The 27,010-nt window shown below is 44.1% G+C and overlaps 1 protein-coding gene across 2 annotated transcripts in view; it reads left to right on the forward strand.

Moving 5' to 3' along the window:
- The window catches only part of ATG16L1 (autophagy related 16 like 1), a 45,904-nt gene extending 20,196 nt beyond the window's left edge, over nt 1–25,708 (forward strand). For both annotated transcript variants that reach the window (XM_082841218.1, XM_082841219.1), the window contains 9 exons: nt 1,282–1,387; nt 6,002–6,072; nt 6,755–6,826; nt 20,655–20,775; nt 21,042–21,147; nt 23,081–23,230; nt 23,374–23,421; nt 24,273–24,374; nt 25,189–25,708. In XM_082841218.1, the coding sequence (XP_082697344.1) occupies nt 1,282–1,387; nt 6,002–6,072; nt 6,755–6,826; nt 20,655–20,775; nt 21,042–21,147; nt 23,081–23,230; nt 23,374–23,421; nt 24,273–24,374; nt 25,189–25,282 (870 nt within the window). In that variant the 3' untranslated portion in view covers nt 25,283–25,708. The remainder of the gene's footprint in view (nt 1–1,281; nt 1,388–6,001; nt 6,073–6,754; nt 6,827–20,654; nt 20,776–21,041; nt 21,148–23,080; nt 23,231–23,373; nt 23,422–24,272; nt 24,375–25,188) is intronic.
- Nucleotides 25,709–27,010: the final 1,302 nt, after the last annotated feature.

Genomic DNA, 27,010 nt, shown 5'->3' on the forward strand with positions numbered 1-27,010 from the left:
ATGAGTCACGTTCTCGATACTTCAGGCACCTTTTTCAGTCCCAAGCAAATGTGAAGATCAGATTTTGTATTCCCAAAATGACCTTTTAGGCAAGTGATTGATGACAGGTTTAAGGATCTAGTATTTATCATTCATGTATTGCAGGGTCCCCCGCCCCTGGCTTTTGATTATGGAAATTTTCAAATATAAGCAGAAGTAGAGAGTAAAAGAACTTCCCGGACATCCTCCTGTCGGGCGGCTTCAGTCAGTCACGTTTGCCAATCTTATCTGCCCCCCACCCCACGCCCACACTTTGCTGGAGCAACTTAAAGCAAATCTCATGGTATTTCATTCATAAATATTTCAGTATCCATGGTCTTTTAAGAGAGGAGATTATAGTCATGTCTAGTGTTCTCTCTTCCCATTCTGGGATGGGGTGCTTTTTATTTGGTTTCCTTTCTCATCTTGAACACACATGCCACCACCTTTTCAGATCATGTGTTCCAACGTGGATGCCATTCTCAGACATCTCCCTGTGAAGAATGTAGGTTCTGCCAAAATAACACCTGCTACTTTTGTCAAAGGCCGAGTCATGGTCGGACATGTTCCTAGCTCACAAAACCTGCAGAAGTCTATTTTCATAGACGAGAAATCTGAGGCTTTGGGAAGTGAAGGAACTTGGCGGAGGCCTCACTGCTAGTACATGTAGTGCTGTGTTGTTTCCAGAAAGAACTACCTGGGATTCTACTCTAACACTGATGGGTGGCAGTAGGACCAGCATCTACTCATATCAGGATGTATTCGTATTAGGGAGACCAAAAGAAAGACTTTTTAAAAAAAGAAAAGGCTTCTTTTTTTAAAGTCATGAGAAGCCATGCTATACCTTAATTTGATACGTAGTGTAACATGTGGTATTAATGCAGTCTGGGCCAGAAGAGGCAGTTAACCATAGGCTTACTTTTAAGCTCTTAAGATCATAGTACAGTATAGATTGAAATTACATTATTCTTAGAAGAAGGAAAATTAATGCAAAGACAAACTTTAGGCATTTAGTTTACACAGGTTCTGAATGCTTTTTAAGAAGGTTGCACTGCATTTAAAAAAATAGAACTGTAACTATAAGTATTTAATGATAATAGAATCAGGAGACCCTGGGCTAGGAACCCAAGTTTGTGATTGGGTCCCCTCTTTAATGACAGGTGTTTAACCTTTGGTTAGGGGTCCAGAGTGTTCATCAGTATTGGGCCCTTTCTTCTTGGGGATGACAGGGGTTGGGTTTGAAACAGGGCACTTGTCTTGCAGGACGCTCATGATGGGGAGGTCAATGCTGTGCAGTTCAGTCCGGGTTCCCGGCTCCTGGCCACGGGAGGCATGGATCGGAGGGTGAAGCTCTGGGAAGTGTTCGGAGGTGAGATCCCGCTGGAGTGAGAAACAGAAGGAAGCTGTGTTGGTGACATCTGGTTGGCCCTGCTTTCAGGCAGTCTTTGAATTGTTCATCTTCTTGAAACATACAGTATTTTGTGTGAGGAATCATCTGACCAAAGCATTATTACCCTCTCAGTTATCCTTTACAGCTGATACAGCCAAGTAGATGTTTGCTCTGGGTTTCCAAGTAGACTAGAGAATGCTGTTGAGTTACAGATACGTTAGCGTTTGTGTTTTCTCAAATACGTACTGACCGGGGGATCTTCCAAGACAGTACAGGTTTTAGAAGGAAAATAAAAAATCTTATAGTCATGGACTCTACAATTAAGTTACACATCAAGCTGTGGTTTATGCATTTAATAATACCAGTGGCCATAGCCTAGCAAAAAATGACTAACATCGTATCTAAGCTTGAGAATAAACAGAGGGGTGTATCATCTAGGAAAATGTATTTAACAAATAGCTTATTGGACAAGGATTCTAAAATCAAGACTGAAGTCTCTTTGATTAGACATTGTTTCAGGAATGACCTCAGAGTACTCAAAATGGGATGGCATTAAAACAGGAAATGAGAGTTAGTGAAATCCTCTCCCAGAATTCTGAACATGGGCATAGCCCACTTTCAACATTTTGATATTCAGTTAAATATACATGTATATTTAGTAAGGCAAGGTCAGGGAATTCCCCTGGAAGTCCAGGGGTTAGAACTCCGGGCTTTCACTGCCAAGGGCCTGAGTTCATTCCCTAGTCAGGGAACCAAGATCCCACAAGCCACATAGCACAGCCAAAAAATAATAATAGTAAGGCAAGGTCAAAGAATAGACTGAAGGGTTTTATAGGAACCACTTTGTCCGGTTTCCATACTTGCAGCACATACATGCTCACTCTCCAACAATAAATAGCACCATCATACCTTTCTCTACTTTATTTCCTCTGATCCTCACAGTAGCCCTGTGCCGTTAGGTGGGTATCACCCCTGTTTGACAGGTGAAAACTCAGAGACACTACTTGATTTACACGGTTGATTTACGTGGACAGGGAGTCGTGAAACCTGGGACCTGAGCTTGAGTGTTAAGACTGTAGATGCCTTGCTTTTTCCAAAACAGCCTCCTCTGAGCTATAGACCTGCTGAAGAAGCATCTGTGTTACTACTGCTTTTTTATATATATAAATTGATTGATTGATTGATTTTTGGCTGCGTTGGGTCTTCGCTGCTGTGCACGGCCTTTCTCTAGTTGTGGAGAGCGGGGGCTACTCTTTGTTGCCATTGTGCGGGCTTCTCATTGCAGTGACTTCTCTTGTTGCGGAGCACGGGCTTCCCAGGGAAGTCCCTGTGTTACTACTGCTGATGTATTTAGAGCAAGAGCAATCTACTGATCCCTTTGCTGGAACACGTTGTCATATAAAGCACCCAGTTTGTCTACCCTGGCCTTTGATTTTCATGAAAATGACTCAGTACTTAAATCCCTGGCAGGTAGAGCTATTTGAAACCCATCAAAATTTGTGTTTTACCCAGAAACACCTTATGAATGGTAATTGCTGAAACTTACAAAACAATAATAAAACCATATCATAAGAATAGAAATTTTGGGCTTCCCTGGTGGCACAGTGGTTAAGAGTCCGCCTGCCAATGCCGGCGACACGGGTTTGAGCCCTGGTCCAGGAAGATCCCACACGCTGCGGAGCAACTAAGCCCATGCACCACAACTACTGAGACTGCGCGCCTAGAGCCCGTGCTCCGCATCAAGAGAAGCTACCGCAATGAGAAGCCTGCGCACCACAACGAAGAGTAGCGCCTGCTCGCCACAGCTAGAGAAGGCCCACATGCAGCAACGAAGACCCAGTGCAGCCAAAAATAAATTAATTAATTTAAAAAAAAAAGAACAGAGATTTTGTGATAAAAATCTACACAGATAGTCTGTTTTGATTATGCCTTGCAATTAAATACAGATAGCACTAAAAATATTTTCGTTTTACTCCTTGGTCAGTAAAAACACCTATAAGAAAATTAAAGATACCAGGGATTAGTAATAGTGTTACTTTTTTGCTGCTAACGAGGAAGTAAACACTAACCAACATTAATACTGACATAATTTGTGCCAGAACATAATTTGTGTTAATAAAATGAAAATTTTCTACTAGGTCTACAGAAATAACATAGTGTCTGGCAGCATTTTTTATAGTTTTCAGGAACAAATATCAGTCCTATATATATATCCTATAACTAATTATAGGATCTTTCCTTCACAAATGGCTTACTTGGCCTATAATTTTTCCCCCTTGGCTAATATTTACTGAGTCTTGGAAGAGACCAAGTCCAAGAGGCCTTTTATGAAATAGTTCGGGGGTCCTCTTTTTTACCCTTCCACCACCACTTTGCATCCAGTAGGAGCACCTGTCTTTGCTTATTCTGTCAAAAGCAGCAGCTCTGCTGGGAATTACATAAATGCTCTTGACATAGTCTCCCCAGTGCCTTCTAAATAAAAGAGATTTTAATAAGATCTTTGGTCTTTTCAGATCAATCTCTTGTGTAGACTAGCACTTACTGATCATTTCTTACATTTTGGCACTTTGTCACCTGCCAAACAAATAGACCAGTGTTTTAGGCATAAGCCAAAGAGATATCTTTTAGAATTTGCAGTAATATTTTTGTCTATAAAGATCTAATCTAAATAAAGTCCTAAATTAGTAGGTGTTGGCCTTTTTTTGACTTGTGAAAATCTAATGAAAGCTAGGATCCAGGGAAAGGCATTAAATGTGCCATATTTTGCAAATTAATTCAGGGGTTCATCCACCAGGTTAATAGTCCTGGCCCTAAGTGTATTTGACAGCTCCAAACCAGTATTTTTTATATATATATAAGTTTATTTATTTGTTTGGCTCTGCTGGGTCTTGGTTGTGGTACGTGGAATCTTCGCTGTGGCATGTGAAGTCTTAGCTATGGCATGAGGGATCTAGTTCCCTGACCAGGGATCGAACCCAGGCCCCTGCATTGGGAGTGTGGAGTGTTAACCACTGGACCACCAGGGAAGTCCCCAAACCAGTATTTATATTTATTAGCATCTAGAAGTCCTAAGAGAAAAGGCTGTTAATTGAAATGTATACTATTCTGTGCTCCTATTTTATGAGTTTGATTTGAATGATTCCCTAATTGTTTTCCTGGCTTGTCTATATAGGTTATCCTTAAGATACCCTTTAAAAGAGTCATGTACCAAAACGTTCATTGCAGCTCTATGTACAATAGCCAGGAGATGGAAACAACCTAAGTGTCCATCATCGGATGAGTGAATAAAGAAGATGTGGCACATATATACAATGGAATATCACTCAGCCATAAAAAGAAACAAAATTGAGCTATTTTTAATGAGGTGGATGGACCTAGAGAGTCTGTCATACAGAGTGAAGTAAGTCAGAAAGAGAAAGACAAATACCGTATGCTAACACATATATATGGAATTTAAGAAAAAAAAAAGGTCATGAAGAACTAGGGGTAAGACAGGAATAAAGACACAGACCTACTAGAGAATGGACTTGAGGATATGGGGAGGGGGAAGGGTAAGCTATGACAAAGTGAGAGAGTGGCATGGACATATATACACTACCAAACGTAAAATAGATAGCTAGTGGGAAGCAGCCACATAGCACAGGGAGATCAGCTCTGTGCTTTGTAACCACCTAGAGGGGTGGGATAGGGAGGGAGACACAAGAGGGAAGAGATATGGGAACATATGTATAACTGATTCACTTTGTTATAAAGCAGAAACTAACACACCATTGTAAAGCAATTATACTCCAATAAAGATGTAAATAAATAAATAAAACTCTTAGAGGAAAAAAAAGATACCCTTTAAAAAGGAAACTGAATCACATCATCATTGAGACTCATACGCTCATCTTTAAAGTTTCATTGCGGGTGACCAAAGCTGTTTGAAAACAGCCCGGGGGTATATGCACGGGCCTCTTGGTGGAGGAGACTTGGCAGCGGGAGGGGGGAGCACTGGCAGGCGATTGGATTGCCAGAACCTTAGGCTCACGTATATAGAGTGAACAGAGAGGTGACCGAAACTCCAAACTAGCTTTACTAGAATTCTGAGGACCAGCCAGTTTATGTAAGTAGAAATTTCTTTTCCTACTTGGGTTCTGAAATTCTAATGGTCAGGTTCTACGAAAGTGATAGTTAAGTTGGCAAATATTGATCAAACCCAAAGATGTATTTATGGAAAGTAGAAAATTTTACTGAGAAATAACAAACTCGGTCTCTAGGGTCAATTGACATGTTTTTAAATTCCTGCACTTATCTTTTGTAAAGGAAATTGATGACACTGAATTTCTTGAAAAGAACAGCGTAAGAACCCACAGGAAAATGCTGGGCTCTGCACCCGCTTGTACATTCATTGCTCTTGGAACTGACCAGCCGGATATTTTGGTCTCATTATTCCATTTGTCCTGCTACTTGATTCTGTAAAGATGCAGGAAAGCTGTTTTTGACCATGTAGTTGGCTTCCATTGTGTTTCAAGTGCCTCATTTTAATTGATATGTTGGATTTGCCATCGTTTGTTTTTAAACCTTCCTTTCTTAACCTTTGTTTGTATGCAGACAAATGTGAGTTCAAGGGCTCCCTGTCTGGCAGTAATGCAGGAATTACAAGCATTGAATTCGATAGTGCTGTAAGTACCTAATATCCGCGGAAATGGGTGAGTTTAGAGGTTTTTAGAAACAGTTTTAAACATCTGGTTCTTGAAATTTAAAAACATCTGGTTTCTCTGCTATTTTCTGTCTTAATGTTAGAGAAGGATGTAGGTAGATTATAAATTCTGTGCTGATTACGACCGTGTTGAAGACTGGGTAGGGGGACAGGTCTGGGATACCCCAGCAAGGCAGTCGCCAGACTTGATAAAGGCCCCGGTTTGGGCCAAGGCAGTGCAGGTGGAGAGGAGAGGGTCTAGCGAGAAGCACCAGAGACAAGCAGGTCTCCAACGGGGGCAGGTGGGAGGTGTGGCTGGGGAGAGTCGGTGGTTCTGAGCTCTTGGACTTGGACAGGTGCAGAGAATTAGTACTTGCTGTTACTGAAGGTGGGTGGTGGTGAGGAGTGAACACAGGAGGAGGAATTCCATTTTGAGCTGGAGGCATCTACAGCTTACAGGTGAGGTCGAGCAGGCTCGGGAGGAAGGTCTGAACTTAAGGGCGAGTGATAAATTCACAGAATACTGGTTATAGCGGTATTCAGCTCAGGTGTATAGTTATAGGCATCTAAACCTTCTTGGGCTTGATTATCGGGGAATTTGTATCATGTGAACTGAGTTCTTCTATTTTGGCTAACATTTCTTCTCCTCCCCTTTATTCCTGTAGGGATCTTACCTCTTAGCAGCGTCAAATGATTTTGCAAGCCGCATCTGGACTGTGGATGACTATCGGTTACGGGTAAGACCCAGTGAGGAAAGTTAATGTAATCTCCAAACTTCACGTGGTTGCTTACTGGTCACATGATGTAGGAAATGGCAGGTTGATTGATTAGAAGAATTGTATGTTGTCCTGAAACCCAATACTTGATTGCCCCTGCCCTTTCCTTTCCTCCTTAGGAAAATTGATGTTTCCACTTTACGTTCTTACTTTGTCCAATATTCAGTTGCAGAATATTTGCAATAGGAAACCATCACGTTTCCATGAAAGACTTGGGACACTCCTGTTCATAAAAACTAAATATTTTCGGTAGGTGTCAGTTTTAGCTTATCTTCAGCTATTTTAGCACCAGAGTGTAATCTGTGTTTCTTAAGCACCCCAAGACTAAAGCACCTCACAAAGTAGAACTGGAAAGTAGGCTATAGAAGTATATGTGGGTACACTTATGAGAGAGAGAAAACAACTCAAAGCCAGGAAACAGGTGTATGGGAAAGCAAGAACAGTGGGATCAGATGTTGATGAAATCTGCATCTGAACCCAAACCTACCAAGAAGACGCTTGGATTCCAAGACAAAGACAAAAATTAGATGGTTATATCACTTTTGTTCTAATAGAAGACATAGCTTAATTTAGAGACATGTTTTTCTCCTTAAGCTTGAAGCAACCTTCACATGAGCTCATTAAATAAAGGCTATTGAAAGATAAGATGGCGGATTTACTTGACATTAGTAGGCATTTTACCCGCAAATAAAAGCTTGACGCAAACTTGTGTGTCAACCCACATGAAAAGCAGAGAGCGTGATGTTAAGGTGAACTTCATAAAGATAAATCTACAGGGAGGTGGGGAGCTGCAATAGAAACGGTCCATTAGGTAGTTTCTGATGGTCTGATTCGATGGTGCAGGGATGCAGCTAGAAGAATGGTTAGAAACACACAGTTCACTTATCACTTGGGCTTTCCATTTTCTTGAAGGAGCTGTGTGGGAAATGGCCAGTGTTAGATGCTAGCTAATACCTAAAGGGTGGTAATTCTTGATTCTTAGTTGGAAGAGGATCCATGTGCAAAGCATGAGATGTGAGGATGACAAAAGATTACGTTCTCTTCTGAAAGCGGAAGGGTCTCCCTGGTGTTCTTGTTGCAAGGAAGGAACAGGGAGGTGGATGCCTGCGGGCAGGGCTGGACTCCTCTTAAGCAATGGTACACATCTGTTCAAATGCTTGAACGAGTTCTCACTTGAAGCCCTATAGTCCTGCACCGTAAGCATGGAAAAAGTTCCATGTAACAGCCTAGACTATTCTCCTGGCAGTGTTACAGTCCATCCTGTGGCATGCCTTCTCTATGTACCCATCAGTTGCTTAGCAGAAACTTAAGACAGGGATGAATACTTCTGCAGTCATTATTTTTCCTAAAGGAAAGGGGCTTTTACCTGAGTGGTTTCTGTGTTTGACCCAGGAGTCAGGTATATTATACATGTTACTGCTTTTAATCCTCAGGGGGATGCATGTGAGGTAGGTAGATGGGGAAACTGAGGCTCAGCTAAGCCCACAGAATTGCCCAAGGTCACACAGTTAACAAATAGAAAGATGAGACTTTGGATTGAGTCCTGTGCTCTTTCCTGTGTTCAGTTGGCCTGGATTATTCTAGACTGAGATACAGTAAAACTGTGTAATTAGTGAAGAGTGACATACAGGATTCCTTACATTTTAGGCCCTTTGAGGAGTAAAGCAAGGAGTTGAGTGCGGGATGATATTTTTTTTTCTATTTTATTTTATTTCTTTATTTTAATTTTTGAATTTTATTTTTTATACAGCACGTCCTTATTAGTCATCAGTTTTATACACATCAGTGTATACATGTCAATCCCAATCGCCCAATTCATCACACCACCTCTCCCACCACCGCTTTCCCCCCTTGGTGTCCATACATTTGTTCTCTACATCTGTGTCTCAATTTCTGCCCTGCAAACCAGTTCATCAGTACCATTTTTCTAGTTTCCATGTATATGCGTTAATGTACGATATTTGTTTTTCTCTTTCTGACTACTTCACTCTGTATGACAGTCTCTAGATCCATCCATGTCTCTACAAATGACCCAATTTCGTTCCCATTTATGGCTGAGTAATATTCCATTATATATATGTACCACATTTTTATCCATTCGTCTGTTGATGGGCATTTAGGATTTAGGTTGCTTCCATGACCTGGCTATTGTAAATAGTGCTGCAGTGAACATTAGGGTGCATCGTGTGTCTTTTTTTTTTTTTTTTTTTTTTTTTCTTTTTGCGGTACACAGGCCTCTCACTGTTGTGGCCTCTCCCGTTGCGGAGCACAGGCTCCGGATGCGCAGGCTCAACGGCCATGGCTCATGGACCCAGCTGCTCTGCGGCATGTGGGATCTTCCTGGACTGGGGCATGAACCCGTGTCCCCTGCATCGGCAAGTGGACTCTCAACCACTGCGCCACCAGGGAAGCCCCATGTGTCTTTTTGAATTATGGTTTTCTCTGGGTATATGCACAGTAGTGGGATTGCTGGATCATATAGTAATTCTATTTTTAGTTTTTTAAGGAACCTCCATACTGTTCTCCATAGTGGCTGTATCAATTTACATTCCCACGAACACTACAGGAGGGTTCCCTTTTCTCCACACCCTCTCCAGCATTCGTTGTTTGTAGATTTTCTGATGATGCCCATTCTAACTGGTGTGAGGTGATACCTCATTGTAGTACTGATGTGCATTTCTCTGATGATTAGTGATGTTGAGCAGCCTTTCATTTGCTTCTTGGCCATCTGTATGTCTTCTTTGGAGAAATGTCTGTTTAGGTCGTCTTCTGTCCATTTTTGGATTGGGTTTTTTTAATATTGAGCTGCATGAGCTGTTTATATATTTTGGAGATTAATCCTTTGTCCGTTGATTCATTTGCAAGTATTTTCTCATTCTGAGGGTTGTCTTTTCATCTTGTTTATGGTTTCCTTTGCTGTGCAAAAGCTTTGAAGTTTCATTAGGTCCCATTTGTTTATTTTTGTTTTTATTTCCATTAGGAGGTGGATCAAAACAGATCTTGCTGTGATTTATGTCAAAGAGTGTTCTTCCTATGTTTTCCTCTAAGAGTTTTATAGTGACCGGTCTTACATTTAGATCTCTAATCCATTTTGAGTTTATTTTTGTGTATGGTGTTAGGGAGTGTTCTAATTTCATTCTTTTACGTGTAGCTGTCCAGTTTTCCCAGCACCATTTATTGAAGAGACTGTCTTTTTTCCATTGCATATCTTTGCCTCCTTTGTCATAGATTAGTTGACCATAGGTGCGTGGGTTTATCTCTGGGCTTTCTATCTTGTTCCATTGATCTATGTTTCTGTTTTTGTGCGAGTACCATATTGTCTTGATTACTGTAGCTTTGTAGTATAGTCTGAAGTCAGGGAGTCTGATTCCTCCAGCTCCATTTTTTTCCCTCAAGACTGCTTTGGCTATTCGGGGTCTTTTGTGTCGCCATACAAATTTTAAGATTTTTTTGTTCTAGTTCCGTAAAAAATGCCATTGGTAATTTGATAGGGATTGCATTGAATCTGTAGATTGCTTTGGGTAGTGTAGTCACTTTCACAGTATTGATTCTTCCAATCCAAGAACATGGTATATCTCTCCATCTGTTGGCATCATCTTTAATTTCTATCATCAGTGTCTTATAGTTTTCTGCATACAGGTCTTTTGTGTCCCTAGGTAGGTTTATTCCTAGGTATTTTATTCTTTTTGTTGCAGTGGTAAATGGGAGTGTTTCCTTAATTTCTCTTTCAGATTTTTCATCATTAGTGTATAGGAATGCAAGAGATTTCTGTACATTAATTTTGTATCCTGAAACTTTACCAAATTCATTGATTAGCTCTAGTAGTTTTCTGGTGGCATCTTTGCGATTCTCTATGTATAGTATCATGTCATCTGCAAACAGTGACAGTTTTACTTTTTCTTTTCCAATATGTATTCCTTTTATTTCTTTTTTTCTCTGATTGCTGTGGCCAGGACTTCCAAAACTATATTGAATATAGTGGTGAGAGTGGACGTCCTTGTCTTGTTCCTGATCTTAGAGGAAATGCTTTCAGTTTTTCACCATTGAGAATAATGTTTGCTGTGGGTTTGTCGTATACGGCCTTTATTCTGTTAAGGTAGGTTCCCTCTCTGCCCACTTTCTGGAGAGTTTTTATCATAAATGGGTGTTGAATTTTGTCAAAAGCTTTTTCTGCATCTATTGAGATGATCATATGGTTTTTATTCTTCAGTTTGTTAATAGGGGTTATCACATTGAATGATTTACATATATTGAAGAATCCTTGCATCCCTGGGATAAATCCCACTTGATCATGGTGTATGATCCTTTTAATGTGTTGTTGGATTCTGTTTGCTAGTATTTTGTTGAGAATTTTTGCATCTCTATTCATCAGTGATATTGGTCTGTAATTTTCTTTTTTAGTAATATCTTTGTCTGGTTTTGGTATCAGGGTGATGGTGGCCTCATAGAATGAGTTTGGGAGTGTTCCTTCCTCTGCAATTTTTTGGAAGAGTTTGAGAAGGATGGGTGTTAGCTCTTCTCTAAATGTTTGATAGAATTCACCTGTGAAGCCATCTGGTCCTGGACTTTTGTTTGTTGGAAGATTGTTAATCACAGTTTCAATTTCATTACTTGTGGTTGGTCTGTTCATATTTTCTGTTGCTTCCTGTTTCAGTCTTGGCAGGTTATACCTTTCTAAGAATTTGTCCATTTTATTGGCGTAGAGTTGCTTGTAGTAGTCTCTTAGGATACTTTGTATTTCTGGTGTGTCTGCTGTAACTTCTCCTTTTTCATTTCTAATTTTATTGATTTGAGTCCTCTCCCTCTTGATGAGTCTGGCTAATGGTTTATCAATTTTGTTTATCTTCTCAAAGAACCAGCTTTTAGTTTTATTGATCTTTGCTATTGTTTTCTGTGTTTCTATTTCATTTATTTCTCCTCTGATCTTTATGATTTCTTTCCTTCTGCTAACTTTGGGTTTTGCTTGTTCTTCTTTCTCTAGTTCCTTTAGGTGTAACATTAGAGTGTTTCTTTGAGATTTTTCTTATTTCTTGATGTAGGCTTGTATAGCTATAAACTTCCCTCTTAGAACTGCTTTTGCTGCATCCCGTAGGTTTTGGATCATCGTGTTTCCGTTGTCATTTGTCTCTAGGTGTATTTTGATTTCCTCTTTGATTTCTTCAGTGATCTCTTGGTTATTTAGTAATGTATTGTTTAGCCTCCATGTGTTTGTGTTTTTTACATTTTTTTCCCTGTAATTGGTTTCTAATCTCATAGCGTTGTGGTCAGAAAAGGTGCTTGATACGATTTCAATCTTCTTAAATTTACTGAGCCTTGATTTGTGACCCAAGATGTGATCTATCCTGGAGAATGTTCCGTGCGCACTTGAGAAGAAAGTCTAATCTGCTGTTTTTGGATGGAATAGCCTATGAATAACAATTAAATCTATGTGGTCTATTGTGTCATTTAAAGCTTCTGTTTCTTTACTTATTTTCGCTTTGGATGATCTGTCCATTGGTGTAAGTGAGGTGTTGAAGTCCCCCACTATTATTTTGTTACTGTCGATTTCCTGTTTTATAGCTGTTAGCAGTTGCTTTATGTATTGAGGTGCTCCTATGTTGGGTGCATATATATTTATAATTGTTATATCTTCTTCTTGGATTGATCCCTTGATCAATATGTAGTGTCCTTCCTTGTCTCTTGTAACATCCTTTATTTTAAAGTCTATTTTATCTGATATGAGTATTGCTACTCCAGCTTTCTTTTGATTTCCATTTGCATGGAATATCCTTTTCCATCCTGTCACTTTCAGGCTGTATGTGTCCCTGGGTCTGAAGTGGGTCTCTTGTAGACAACATATAGATAGGTCTTGTTTTTGTATCCATTCAGCAAGCCTGTGTCTTTTGGTTGGAGCATTTAATCAATTTACGTTTAAGGTAATTATTGATATGTATGTTCCTGTGACCATTTTCTTAATTGTTTTGGGTTTGTTTTTGTAGGTCCTTTTCTTCTCTTGTGTTTCCCACTTAGAGAAGTTCCTTTAGCATTTGTTGTAGAGCTGGTTTGGTGGTGCTGAATTCTCGTAGCTTTTGCTTGTCTGTAAAGCTTTTGATTTCTCAATCGAATCTGAATGAGATCCTTGCTGAGTAGAGTAACCTTGGTTGTAGGTTCTTCCCTTTCATCACTTTGAGTATATCATGCTACTCCCTTCTCGCTTGTAGAGTTTCTGCTGAGAAATCAGCTGTTAACCTTATGGGAATTCGCTTGTATGTTATTTGTCATTTTTCCCTTGCTGCTTTCAGTAAGTTTTCTTTTTCTTTAATTTTTGTCAGTTTGATTACTATGTGTCTCAGCGTGTTTCTCCTTGGGTTTATCCTGCCTGGCACTCTGTGCTTCCTGGACTTGGGTGGCTATTTCCTTTCCCATGTTAGGGAAGTTTTCAACTATAGTCTCTTCAAATATTTTCTCGGGTCCTTTCTCTCTCTTCTCCTTCTGGGACCCCTATAATGCTAATGTTTTGCATTTAATGTTGTCCCAGAGGTCTCTTAGGCTGTCTTCATTTCTTTTCATTTTTTTTTCTTTATTCTGTTCTGCAGCAGTGAATTCTGCCATTCTGTCTTCCAGGTCACGTATCCATTCTTCTGCCTCAGTTTTTCTGCCTCAGTTCTTCTGCTATTGATTCCTTTTAGTGTAGTTTTCATTTCAGTTATTGTATTGTTCATCTCTGTTTGTTCTTTAATTCTTCTAGGTCTTTGTTAAACATTTCTTGCATCTTCTTTTTTTTTTTTTTTTTTTTTTTTTTTTTTTTTTTTTTGCGGTACGCGGGCCTCTCACTGCTGTGGCCTCTCCCATTGCAGAGCACAGGCTCAGCGGCCATGGCTCATGGGCCCAGCTGCCCCGCGGCATGTGGGATCTTCCTGGATCAGGGCACGAACCTGCGTCCCCTGCATCAGCAGGCGGACTCTCAACCACTGCGCCTCCAGGGAAGCCCCCTCTTGCATCTTCTTGATCTTTGCCTCCATTCTTTTTCAAGGTCCTGGATCATCTTCACTGTCATTATTCTGAATTCTTTTTCTGGAAGGTTGCCTATCTCCACTTCATTTAATTGTTTTTCTGGGGTTTTATCTTGTTCCTTCATCTGGTACATAGCCCTCTGCCTTTTCACCTTGTCTGTCTTTCTGTGAATGTGGTTTTTGTTCCACAGGCTGCAGGATTGTAGTTCTTCTTGCTTCTGCTGTCTGCCCTCTGGTGGATGAGGCTGTCTAAGAGGCTTGTGCAAGTTTCCTGATGGGAGGGACTGGTGGTGGGTAGAGCTGACTGTTGCCCTGGTGGGCAGAGCTCAGTATAACTTTAATCCGCTTGAATGCTGATGGGTGGGTTTGGGTTCCCTGTTGGTTGTTTGGCCTAAGGCGACCCAGCTCTGGAGCCTACCTGGGCTCTTTGGTGGGGCTAATGGCAGACTCTGGGAGGGCTCACGCCAAGGAGTACTTCCCAGAACTTCTGCTGCCAGTGTCCTTGTCCGCACGGTGAGCCACAGCCACCTCCGCCTCTGCAGGAGACCCTCCAACACTAGCAGGTGGGTCTGGTTCAGTCTCCCCTGGGGTCTCTGCTCCTTCCCCTGGGTCCTGATGCGCACACTACTTTGTGTGTGCCCTCCAGGAGTGGAGTCTCTGTTTTCCCCAGTGCTGTCAAAGTCCTGCAGTCAAATCCTGCTAGCCTTCAAAGTCTGATTCTCTAGGAATTCCTCCTCCCGTTGCCAGACCCCTAGTTGGGAACCTGACGTGGGCTCAGAACCTTCACTCCAGTGGGTGGGCTTCTGTGGTATGTGTTCTCCAGTCTGTGAGTCGCCCCCCCAGCAGTTATGGGATTTGATTTTACTGTGATTGTTCCCCTCCTACCGTCTCATTGTGGCTTCTACTTTCTCTTTGGATGTGGGGTACCTTTTTTGGTGAGTTCCAGTGTCTTTCTGTCAGTGATTGTCCAGCAGCTAGTTGTGATTCTGGTGTTCTCGCAAGAGGGAGTGAGAGCACATCCTTCTACTCCACCATGTTGGTTCCTAAGAGGATGATATTTTTAATTGGTAGAAGAGTTCTCAACAGGTAAGCGTCAGCTTTTAGGCCTGAAGTAAGAAGGCCCTGGAGGCGGAGATAGACCTGGATGATAGAGGTCATAATGTTGGTAACTGTTTTCAAGTGAGCTGGTTTGCAAAGGTGGGACGAGTCTCACTGGAGAGGGTGCTGGAGCACCAAGCTGTGGGTGCTGACGAGCCAGGGGCTGGTGCCAGGGCTGTAGCCTCCTTTGCTGAACCAGCTGGCTCAGAGGGCCTCTCTGGTCTGCTCACAGCTGTGTGCTATCACTTGGTAAATGTGTGAAGGAGATCAGGAGGCCCTTTTAACAGGTTCTCCATTCCCACAGAAACCGCATGAACCCTTACCAGGGCCCAGGATGTAAGTAGGCTCCCTGTCTAGGAGGCTCTGGCTTCTACCGAGACCCTTGTTTACAGAGGATGTTGGAGGACATAGATGGGCATCTCCATGTTCTGAAACTCAAGATCCAAGCCCTGGTCATAGTCTCCTCAACTTGAGGTGGGTGGTGTTGGGTGAGACCAGAATGCAGGAGTGGCTGGTCAAGTGCTTGCTTTAAATCCGTTTAGTAAAGGGTCCTAGAAATAGTCTCGTGTTGAAAGGGGCCCATTCCAGAGGACTTCTTTCATTACAGGATGTTTTCGACTCTTTTAAAAATGTAGGGGCTTCCCTGGTGGTGCAGTGGTTAAGAATCCGCCTGCCAATGCAGGGGACACGGGTTTGAGCCCTGGTCTGGGAAGATCCCGCGTGCCGCAGAGCAACTAAGCCCGTGTGCCACAAATACTGAGCCTGTGCTCTAGAGCCTTCGAGCCACAACTACTGAAGCCCATGTGCCACAACTACTGAAGCCCATGTGCCTAGACCCCGTGCTCTGCAACAAGAGAATCCACCGCAGTGAGAAGCCCTCACACTGCAACAAAGAGTAGCCCCCGCTCTCCGCAACTAGAGAAAGCCCGCGTACAGCAACGAAGACCCAGCACAGCCAAAAATAAATAAAATAAATTTTTTTAAAAATTAAAAAAAAAATCTAAAAGATTACTGCAAAACTGAGGAACTGGGCTGAAGAACCCATCCTGCTCATGTCTGTAGTGCTGGTGTGGAGAAGTGGCCTCAGTGAGGACTTGCTTTCAGATGATGGTTTTTATTTCAGAAACCTCCTTGTCAAGTTCTGCATTTTCCTGAGGTCACTTGTCTTTGGTTGGTGTTAATGGTAGCTGCTACATGGTGGGTGGCCCTTAGGGTCTGCCCTGCAGCACCAGGGAGCCTGTGCAGAGCCTGAGGGAAGAGAGCTCTAAGCCTTCCCATTCGGAGACTCGGGGCTGCTGTGACATCAAAACCCATGCCCCGTCTCTTAAAGAGGAAGGTAAAAGCCTTAAAGTAGTGTTAGAAGTTAAATATTAACTATTAAGAATAAATTCAAAAACACCGAATGGGTAAAAGAATTTAAAATAAATCTGATCCACTTAAAATGACTTAATAATCAGTTTTTACGTGATAAAAGTGAATGCTTGCAGGAGGCTGAATTCCATACCACTGAGAGCATGGAGATGAAACTACTCAGCCCCAGGCAGGGCCGGTCAGGCTGGGTTTCCACCAAGAACAAAATAAGCAGAAATCCAGACTTTTTTAAAAGCAAGGTAACACATGTGAAAAGCCAGGAAATAAAAACATTCCTTTCCTTTATTCCATTAATCCAGCAGTTTCATTCCAGGAAGTAAGTCAGGGGAAAGCCATGTACTCATAGATGTTCACTGCAGCATCATTTGTGATCGCGAAACTTTCAAAGGGATGTAGGTGTCTGCTAGCCAAGGAAATTTCTATTAGGTTGTAATCTCATTGCTTGGAGACTGTTTAGCTATTATAGAGTAATTACAGAAACTCTTAAGGAGGGTGGTGCAGAAAGGAAGAGAAAGAATGCAGTCAGCCATGGGCCTGGTGCGTGGGTCACCCTCCTAAACAGAGTGAGGAAGATGTTAGTCTTTTACAGACGTTAGAGAGCCAGGGTGTTCAGGCGCCAAACAGCGTGACCCCAAAGCCCGTGTATTTTCCTGTCACATGAAAAACTGCTTGTGCTATGAAGTTAAAAGTGCGGTGGATAAATTTGTAGGGGTGTTTTCATGTGAACTATATGAGAATATTAACGTGCATTTAGAGTAAGCAAAACGAGCACATTTGCATCGCCTATTTGCGGGCAGTGTCTTTTCCTCCCTATGTTTGTGAAACATGATTTTACTTTTACATTAATAGTAAGAAAGAAAACGGTGCATGTACACAAAACTGAATTTTTTGGTGAAGTAGAAGTACCTACACAAGTTTTTGGTCTCTCCCCATGGTTTGTGCAGATTGAATGATTTATACTGAGCATTATTCCTATACTGTATTTAGCATAAACTTTGTTGCTGGAACTTTTTTGATCTTTCCAGAAGGATCAGTGGGAGGTTGTCACACAGCCACAGCACAGCTGCCACCTGGCTGGCAGCAATTGTAAGATGCTGTTCCAGTTTCAGAGCGTTTTAAATGTGAGAAGGAGTCTCGGAATTCGTGCAAATTTCTTCTTAAAGGGGAAGTACGTGTGGCCCTGAGTTTTCTCTTCCTGTGCTAAAGTGGAATTGTTCTCCTGAGCAGAGAGGAAAGATTGGTTTCTAAAGTGTTAACTCTAAACTGTGAGGTCTGGCTTTTGGGGTCAGGGTTGAAACCCAGTAAGTTGACAGTTATAGTAAGTATATTAGGGTCTTTTAAAAGCTGCTCATTTTTGGGGGTGTGTGGGGGGGAAGGATTCCCTGGCGTTCCAGTGGTTAGGACCCCGCACTTTGGCTGCTGAGGGCCCGGGTTCAGTTCCTGGTCAGGGAACTAAGATCCCACAAGCCATGCAGCGCAGCCCCCACCCCCAAAAAAAGCCTTTTCTTTTTTTAAAAAAAAATTATAGGGGCTTCCCTAGTGGCGCAGTGGTTAAGAATCCGCATGCCAATGCAGGGGACACGGGTTCAAGCCCTGGGCCGGGAAGATCCCACATGCCGCGGAGCAACAAGGCCCGTGAGCCACAACTACTGAGCTTGCGCGTCTGGAGCCTGTGCTCCGCAACAAGAGAGGCCGCGATAGTGAGAGGCCCGTGCACCGCGGTGAAGAGTGGCTCCCGCTCGCCGCAACTAGAGAAAGCCCTCGCACAGAAACGAAACCCAGCACAGCCATAAATAAATAAATAAATTTATTTATTTATTTATTTAAAAATTACAAAGAAATCATTAGTGAATACCTGTATATCTTCTGAGCCTTTGAAGTTTCCACACATGAATATGTTGATCCATACTGAAAAGTAGGGAAAGTGCGGCATCCTCACCATCCCCAGCCGCCTCTCTCCCATTGGGCTCCAGTAGTGCTGTGGCGGGCAAAGGGCACTGACGTTCGGTTATGACCCAGTTCTGCGTTGCTTGGCAGCCCAGGAAAGACGCCATGGTTGGCATCTCACAGCTAGTCACGAAAAGATTTGATTGTTGGGAATGCTGGTGTCTGTGGTTATGATCTGACATTTCAAGCTGAGACCTCTGATTGAAAAACCCCTAGGAGTTTTAATTGTTTATTGAAAGAGTCCTGATGTTTCCTTTTAGTTTTTTAAGAATCTTTTTTTTTTTTTTTTTTTTTTTAAGCTGTGTTGGGTCATTGCTGCATGCGGGCTTTCTCTAGTTGCAGTGAGCAGGGGCTACTCTTCGTTGCGGTGCACGGGCTTCTCATTGTCATGGCTTCTCTTGTTGTGGAGCACGGGCTCTAGGCACGCGGGCTTCAGTAGTTGTGGCACATGGGCTCAGTAGTTGTGGCTCGTGGGCTCTAGAGCACAGGCTTAGTAGTTGTGGCGCACAGGCTTAGTTGCTCCACAGCATGTGGGATCTTCCCGGGCCAGGGCTCGAACCCGTGTCCCTTGCGTTGGCAGGCAGATTCTTAACCACTGTGCCACCAGGGAAGCCCCTGATGTTTCCTTTTATATTGATAAATTATGCCTCTGGTGAGCCTGTCTATTCTGACTTTAAACAGGAGACTGACTTTCTGAGACATTAGTAAAATCCAAGATTTAAAAATTTTGTAATTTGATATAATTCAGACTCACAGAAAATTGCAAGAGCCATACAGACCGGTATCTGTAATAGAGCTTATTTCAAGAAGGTCCTCTGATTGCCCCCCGCCCCTTTTAAGTTGTCTAATTAACAGCTTAAAATGTGACAAGCCTCAATAAAGAATACAGATTCAGGAAATGTCTACATGTAGTTTTTAAACACTTGGGAGAAGACAAACATGTTATTTTTCTATAACATGTAAGATCAACGTGGCAGCACAAATCTAATAATATTAAATAGATACCGTTAGTATATACATTGTTTTTTTCCATTTCATTGGCTAATAAGACTAAATACAGATATCCTATTTGTGTTTGTATACTTTCTGTAGTAGAGCCTTTACTGAGTACTTTATTATACAGTTTTTGTATATCCTTTTTTTTAAATTGAAGTAGAATTGACCTACAACACTATGTTAGTTCCAGGTGCGCGACATAGTGATTTGTTATTTCTGTACATTACCAAATGATCACCATGGTAAGTCTAGTTATACCTGTCACCAAAGTTCCTACAGTATTAGCTGTACTCCCCGTGCTATATGTACCTTTATCCCCGTGACCGTTTTGTAGCTGGTAGCTTGTACCTCTTCATCTCTCACCTTTTTCACTCAGACCCCCACTCCTACCCCACACAACCACCACCTTGTTCTCTGTGAGTCTCTTTCTGTTCTGTAAGGTGTTGATTTGTTTTTTAGATTCCACGTATAAGTAAAATCATATGGTATTTGTGTTTCTCTGTCTGACTCATTTCACTTAGCATAATACTCTGTACATTCATCCATGCTGTCACAGAGGGCAAGATTTCATTCTTTTTTTATGACTTATATTCCACTGTATATATGTACCGTGTCTTTATCCATTCGTCTACCATTGGACACTTAGGTTGCTTCCATATCTTGACTGTTGTGATTAATGGTACAATGAAAATAGGGGGGCATATATCTTTTCAAATTAGTGGTTTTGGGGGTTTTTTTGGAAAAATACCCAGAAGTAGAATTGCTGGATCGTATGGGGTTTCTATTTTTAATTTTTTGAGGACCCTTCATGTTGTTTTCTATAGTGGCTTCAACCAACTTACTTTTCCACCAGCAATGTACGAGGATTCCCTTTTCTCCACATCGTCACCAATACTTGTTACTTGTTGTCTTTTTGATAATAGCAGTTCTGACAGGTGTGCAGTTCTGACAGGTGTGGTTTTGATTGGCATTTCCCTGATGACCAGTGATACTGAGCATCTTTTCATGTGTCCATTGGCCATCTGTATATCTTCTCTGGAAAAATGTCTGTTCAGGTCCTCTGCCTGCTCCTCCCTTATTTTGAGGGCGTGGTCATGTGAAGTTTGTGCTGTGGTGTTGGAGCTTTCATTTATTTTTTCATTACCTTTTCTTTTTTAGTTTTATTGGCGGTGGGAGCTTTATCCTCTTCCTCTTGAGACCTCACCCCGGGCAATACCCAAAGACAGGCTTTCTGGGTGTTTGCCCTGAGCTGCTCCTCCTTTTCTCTCTGCGTGTTCCTGACCAGATCTCAGGGTGTTTGGAGAAGCTGGCTCCCTGGCAGTTTGCCGCTGACTCTCCCAGTGTGGTGCCCTGGAGGTTTACCCTGGTTGTGTTCTCTCCCTTAGCATACACTCACGGGACACAGCGGCAAAGTGCTGTCTGCCAAGTTCCTGCTGGACAATGCGCGTATTGTTTCTGGAAGTCACGACCGGACCCTCAAACTCTGGGATCTACGCAGCAAAGTCTGTGAGGAAATTCAGTCTCTCTGTGTCTATGAACGATTAGATATTAACCTCAGAGGTGTTTGTTTCCACGTTAAAGCCTGCATTTAGTGTGATAAACTTTGAAATTCCAGTCTCACGTTGAGTGGCGCTGACGTAGTGACTATTTTTCAAGTTTGAAGCTTCATTTAAATAAGTAGTTCTGATTACTTAGGGTGAGAGTGCAGCAGTGTTGCGTGCACAGCCGCAGAGGGGCCTCTGCTTGATTATTCGTGTTCGGTTGTCTTTCAGGCATAAAGACGGTATTTGCCGGATCCAGCTGCAATGATATTGTCTGCACAGAGCAGTGTGTGATGAGTGGACATTTTGACAAGAAAATTCGTTTCTGGGACATCCGGTAAAACACCCAGGAGCTTGGTGGGGAGGCAGATGGGAGGGTCTGTATGTGGCAGAACTGTGATGGTGTCTTGTGTGTGGGTTGTGTTTTTAAAGTCCCTGGAAATGGCAGAAATGAGCTCCAGTCCACATTATCTTCCCAGTTTGATATTCTTTACCCTGAAGTAGACGGTCACATTCAACAGTCACCTCTGAGCATGCCCTATGTACTTACAAACAGATGAACACGAGGTTGTTAGGTGGTTTCAAGTGTAATCGAGAAGACAGATACACAAGTCTGCAGGGTGTGTTGAAGTAGGGCCAGGAGCCCTTGTCCAAGGATGTTAGAGACCGTCTGTCAAGATGAGTCTTGAGAAGTGAGTAGGCTTCACGTTGCAGAAGAGCCACTGAGGGACATTCCAGGCCAGAACAGGGCAGTCTGGCAGGTCAGGCGAGGGCAGATGAGACCAGTAGGGTGGGTTGGGGTCAGATTGCTGCGGGCTTTGGACGCCATTGGTAGATGACTTGATCTCATAAGTTGGGTGTTTAGGAAAGGATTGCTTCATGAGAGTGTGGTAGATTACATTGGTGGCAGTTTTAAAGGGTGTACTGGGGAGCGGGAAATCAGTAAAGCATTGAGGATCTGAACTCAAGGCAGTGGAGGGGGGATTTGGATGGGGTTTGTTACAAGTTGGATGTGGAGGGTGAGGAAGGAGAGAAGTAAAGCAAGATGCAGAATAAATGACAGATTTAGGAAGAGGATGCAGTGAGCATGTTCAGAAAAGGACATAAATTTGAGGTTTCTAATAGACATTTGGAAAAACAAAGTTTTGAGAGGTTGGCTGGGAGAAAAAACGAGACGTCCTCACAGGAGGACTTTGAAGACATGAGAGTGGATTAGTCAGAGCCCACCTGTGAAGCAACAGGAGGGCAGTACAGGGAGCTGCCCAAGGAGGGAGGGAAGAGTGGCAGAAAGGGGAAGAAAGCTGGAGTCCTGTTGATGGGCCAAGGTGGGGGCAGTAGAAGGGACAGGAGTCCTGTTAGGATGAGGACAGTTGGTTAGGAGGTAGGTAATTGGTGATTAGTTTCAGGTGTACTGGTTGGCAGAAATTTGAACCGGGAGTAAGGAATTTTAGAGCTAAGCTGGATGTTAGAAGGCTCCTCCTGGTCTCCCCCCTAATTTGACAGATGAAGACCCCAAGTCCCAGGGAGGTGGAGCGGCAACAGTAAGATAAACTGTCTTACTTGGTTATGGTTTGAGGTGGGAAATCATTTCATTGAAAGTTTACAACAGAATGAATGAGTCCAGAAGGGTCTGCACCTCCTTTGGCTGTATCACCAACAGGGCCCAGCCCAGGACTGCTGAGCACAGACCTGGGTGTGGACCGCAGCCCAGAGGAGAGCTGGGAGAAGAAAAGGAAGGAGAAGGGGTTGCCAGGGTGCCCCGGTTCCACATCTGGAGTCACCGGGATGAGTTGGAGTGTCCCCGAGCTTTACTTTGTATGACAGGAAGCCTGGAGAGCCCACATATTTGTCCATATAAGGCAGCCCAGACCTGCTAAAGCGGTTTACGTCCCTTTGGATAAGTTGAAATGATAAAATTGAAGTAATACTAATTAAATAGTAGCCCTGCTTAGTTCATGCTGATCAGAAGCTCTGATTGGCAATTACTGTATCATTTCAGAACCAGGCAAGGAAATTAATCCTTACCAGTTTTAGAGTTCTAGTACTCACAGCTACTGATAGAATCTGTTGATGGGAAGATAATAAAAGCCAGGGCTGAGATTATTTGTGTGGGCGTGGGAGCATTTCCACCGTCCTTGAAGAGTATTGTATTCTAGTTCAGTTGCCTTTTCTCCTTCCTCCTTTTCTCCGTGGCATGCCATCCTGGTTGAAATGGGGAAGTTCTGACCTTTCTGTGTTAGGTTTTCTCAGACTTTCCATCTTCTTCCTAGATCAGAGAGTATTGTCCGAGAGATGGAGCTCTTGGGAAAGATTACTGCCCTGGACTTAAACCCAGAAAGAACTGAACTCCTCAGCTGCTCCCGAGATGACCTGCTAAAAATTATTGACCTACGAATAAATGCCGTCAGACAGACATTCAGGTAACTGAAGACACTCTGGTTGGGTTTCATTTGAGTCTTGCTGATTTTTCAGAGGGTTGTGAGAAGGCCAGAAGCCTGACTTGCCCGCACATCCCAAGTTTGCATGGACTCTGGGGATAACGGTGCCCTGTCGTCTGTTGCAGCGCGCCGGGCTTCAAGTGCGGCTCCGACTGGACGAGAGTTGTGTTCAGGTTAGTGGTGGTGCTCCTCCCGTCGCGCCCGTGCCCCCAGCGTGGTTCACCGCAGAGGTTAGAGCAGAGGCATCTTCCCACTGGGGAAACGAGCTACATCTGTACGGTGCCTCCACATGCGCAGGTGTCCAGGAACGAAGCTGCACGTTCAGTCCTAGAGGTCACTGTCACTGTTTCCTTCCTTTCTAAAGTGTCCCTTCTGTGATTGCGTGAAGCTGTGTCCCAGTTCAAAAACTAATCATGGCTAGTTGGTTTGTTCTGGGTATATCAGGTTCCCCTCTCTTTACTCATTTACATGAGAACTCTTCGAGAGCTTTTTGGGAAGGGTGGTGTCCCCTGGAACAGAGCAGAATAGGCTCTCTGGAGAGGGGGTGGTTTCCCTTTCCTGTTCTCCCTTCCACGCATGGCTGTTCTCCCAAATACATTGCCATGGTCAGTGCCAATGTCGTGGAGAAGCTTCTCTACAGTCGATGCTTCCTTCCTTTTCTGCTTTCACTGCACCATATAATGAGGCAGTCCATCAACTGAAAGAAACCCTTCACCATTTGGGGGTTGACTTTGACCTCCCTATGTGCTATGTTTGAGTCTGAGAGATGCTTAGGGACTTGTGGCCCCAAGAAGTAATGCAGCGGCACCATTTTTCATTAGCTGGTGAGGCCAGATGATAGGGTGAAGCGGCTTTGGCCAAAGCGGTTGTGAAGAGCATCTTCTGGTTTCTGGGTACACAGGAATGGTCACGTGTTTGACTCGTAAGTGAAGAGTAAACATGACTTCCTGGGGAGGGGGGTCCGGGAAGACGCTGAGTTGGGGGTGGGTGGTAGACGCCGTTTCTTGTCTCATGTGTCCTGCAGCCCTGACGGCAGTTACGTGGCAGCAGGCTCGGCCGAGGGCTCCCTCTACATCTGGAGCGTGCTCTCCGGGAAAGTGGAGAAGGTCCTTTCAAAGCATCACAGGTAAGATGTCAGCCCCTCTGAGGTGGTGAGCAGGCCTGTGACTCCATCCCAGGGGTCACGTCCTCTTCGGGCGTGGACCCGAGTCGACCCCACGAGGGCAGTGTCCACTCACGCGCTCTACTGTGAGCCAGGTTAGTGGAGGGAAGCTGGGGCCCTTCTCCCCGGACAGCAGACAGCAGTGTCCTGCTTAGTTACATTTCAGACCGTTCCAGCTAGAGCAGTTAGGGTATGGCCACTGGAGAAGGTTAGAGCCCCGCGTTCTGTCTCTCGTCATGTGGCGTCTCCTGTCTTGCTCTTGCCCCTCACCGCCCTCCTTCCTCTCTGGCTCCCCTTCTCCCCCTTCTAAGCCCCTTCCCTCAGGAAGTCGACTGCTTGTAAACGCCGATTTTCACGTGCTTTTTACTTTCATCCAGGCCCCTTTTCCTCTCGGCTTTGTTGTGTCCCCCAAGCCCAGCTGCTCTTAGAACCCAGGCCCAGGGCCCCCCGGGACCACCCCTCACCGTCCTCGCTGTGGTGGTGCCTCCCCGCTCCTCAGCCAGTTGCCCTGAGGTGCTCGTCAGAGGCTCTTTGCTTAACTCAGAGCTACTCCCTTAGGGTAGACTTGATAAGGCCTGATTCCTTTCATTCCAAACTACCTCCTAGAATCAAGGCAGGGTTCCTCCAAGTTCTTTTGCTCTCTAAGTGCCTGTCTGTGCGTGGGAACCACACCAGCGAGTAAAATGGGCGCTGGGACAAGCCTGACGCCCTGATGGCGAGGGAGCCCTGCGCTCGGCCCACGAATGTCTCACCCGTGTTCCGACCTCTCCCTTTGAAGCTCAGCGATCAACGCCGTGGCCTGGTCGCCTGCCGGCTCCCATGTCGTCAGCGTGGACAAAGGAAGCAAAGCTGTGCTGTGGTCAGAGTACTGAGGGCACCTCGTCAGGAGAGAGCGGATCAGAAGCTGGAGGGGCACGCGGGCCCCACGGCTCTGTCCTGGCAGGTGGCGCCTGGGCTGTGGCTTTGACCTCCAGAGAAGAGCTCGAGCCGTGGGGCGCAGTAGCCTGCCTTTGAGCAGGGCTCCCGAGGGTCGTGGCTGAGCTCCCGTGGCCTGAAAGAGTAACACTGAGAAAAACCTGATACTGCGGTCGCTCAGCAGAGGTTCAGGTTCTTGCCTTGATTCAAGTGGGAAACACTACTGGCTCTGATCTTGCATACCTCAGCGGGGGGAGCGCAGGCACCTGCTGGCTTCTTCCCTGGGCGGCGGTGCCGCAGACGCCCCCTGCACCGGGTGTTGCTTCTCCCCTGTGCTTTCTCCCGTCCTTCCAAAGTCGGTTCTGGCCTGATGAAGGTCCTGTCACCTTGGGGTCATTTTCCCAGGGAACTTGCTTTAATCATGGATTATCAGTAAACCCAGGTGGGATTACCCCTGCCCTCAGGTAGCCCACGGGGACGGTGGGACTGTGGTCCCCCTGCTGGTCTGTGTCTTTACTACGAGGCTCTTGCTCTGATCTCACCTGATCACAGTTGGAATTTCCTTAGGTCTCCTAAACTGTTCTTAGAAAGCAACTGTTCTTCAAAACTCCTTCCTCCCTCCCCTCCCCCCCCCAGTTCTACATATCTATCTCTTGGTCAAGAAATAAATCTCAATTTGGTTTAAAAAAAAAAAATTGGCAGTGGGTAGGAGAAGAAGTGCACAACCCTTTTTCCAGAGAAGCGGGTGAGCTGCAGGAATAAAGACTGTATTCCCGGATCATCTGTAGCTTCTCAGAAGGTGGGCCGCCCCCTTCTTCCCGGCTGTGCTGAGGTTACAGTTGCCGGTGGTGTGGGATTGGAGGCCTCCAGTGTATTACCCTGGAGCCAGTAGTTCCGGGTCGCTGCCCCTTTGCCAAGCCTATGTGCAATACCCCCTCGGTGCTTTAGTGCAGGAAGCCCATTCCAGGAAGCATGGGAATGCCGTCTTTCGATTTCGGGACTTGCGAGTAAGGCCGGGAAGAAACTGGCCTATGCATTTTTTTTTTAAACGTTTATCTTTACCATCTTACTCGTTTATAAAATTCTAGTTCCTTGAGTGACTGAAACACCAATATTTTTATCACTTACTCATTCGCACTTTAATTTTCTTCCTTCCAGACTTGTTCTCTGGACATCTGTGGGAGCGAGGGCTAGAGCAGGGCGAGGACGGGCTGCGCGCTCCCTCTGATGGTGTTGGTGGCTCTGTTCTCCCCTTTCCCCTGCCCTCGCCTCCCCTTTTCAGTTTGCTGTTCAGGGAACTCGTGCTGAGGGGAGTTGAAATTCACAGGCCAGGGCATGTCTTTTATTTATTTAATTATGTTGCCCAACAGAACTTGATTGTAAATAAAAAAGAAATCTGTTATGTACTTTTCACACTCCATGCCTCTTGGTAGTTATTTTATTCTTCTTTATCCTTAAGGGCGAAAAGCTGGTTTTTTTCATTTGTTTTCCTGGTATTCATTCATTTGTAAATGATGGTTAATACTGTCCCCGTGCCTTTCCTTATTGTTCATCATTTAAGCCCAGGGTATTACTGTCTGTAAACATCAGCGTTAGGTTTCACGTCATTTGCAAATCTTAACTGGAACCAGAAAAGGGTCTCTTCGGAATTTCTGCAGCTGTGCGGTCTGCTCCACACTGCAGCA

Source organism: Leucopleurus acutus, assembly GCF_964270905.1.
Source record: "Leucopleurus acutus genome assembly, chromosome: 6".
In the NCBI taxonomy this organism is placed as follows: domain Eukaryota; kingdom Metazoa; phylum Chordata; class Mammalia; order Artiodactyla; family Delphinidae; genus Leucopleurus; species Leucopleurus acutus.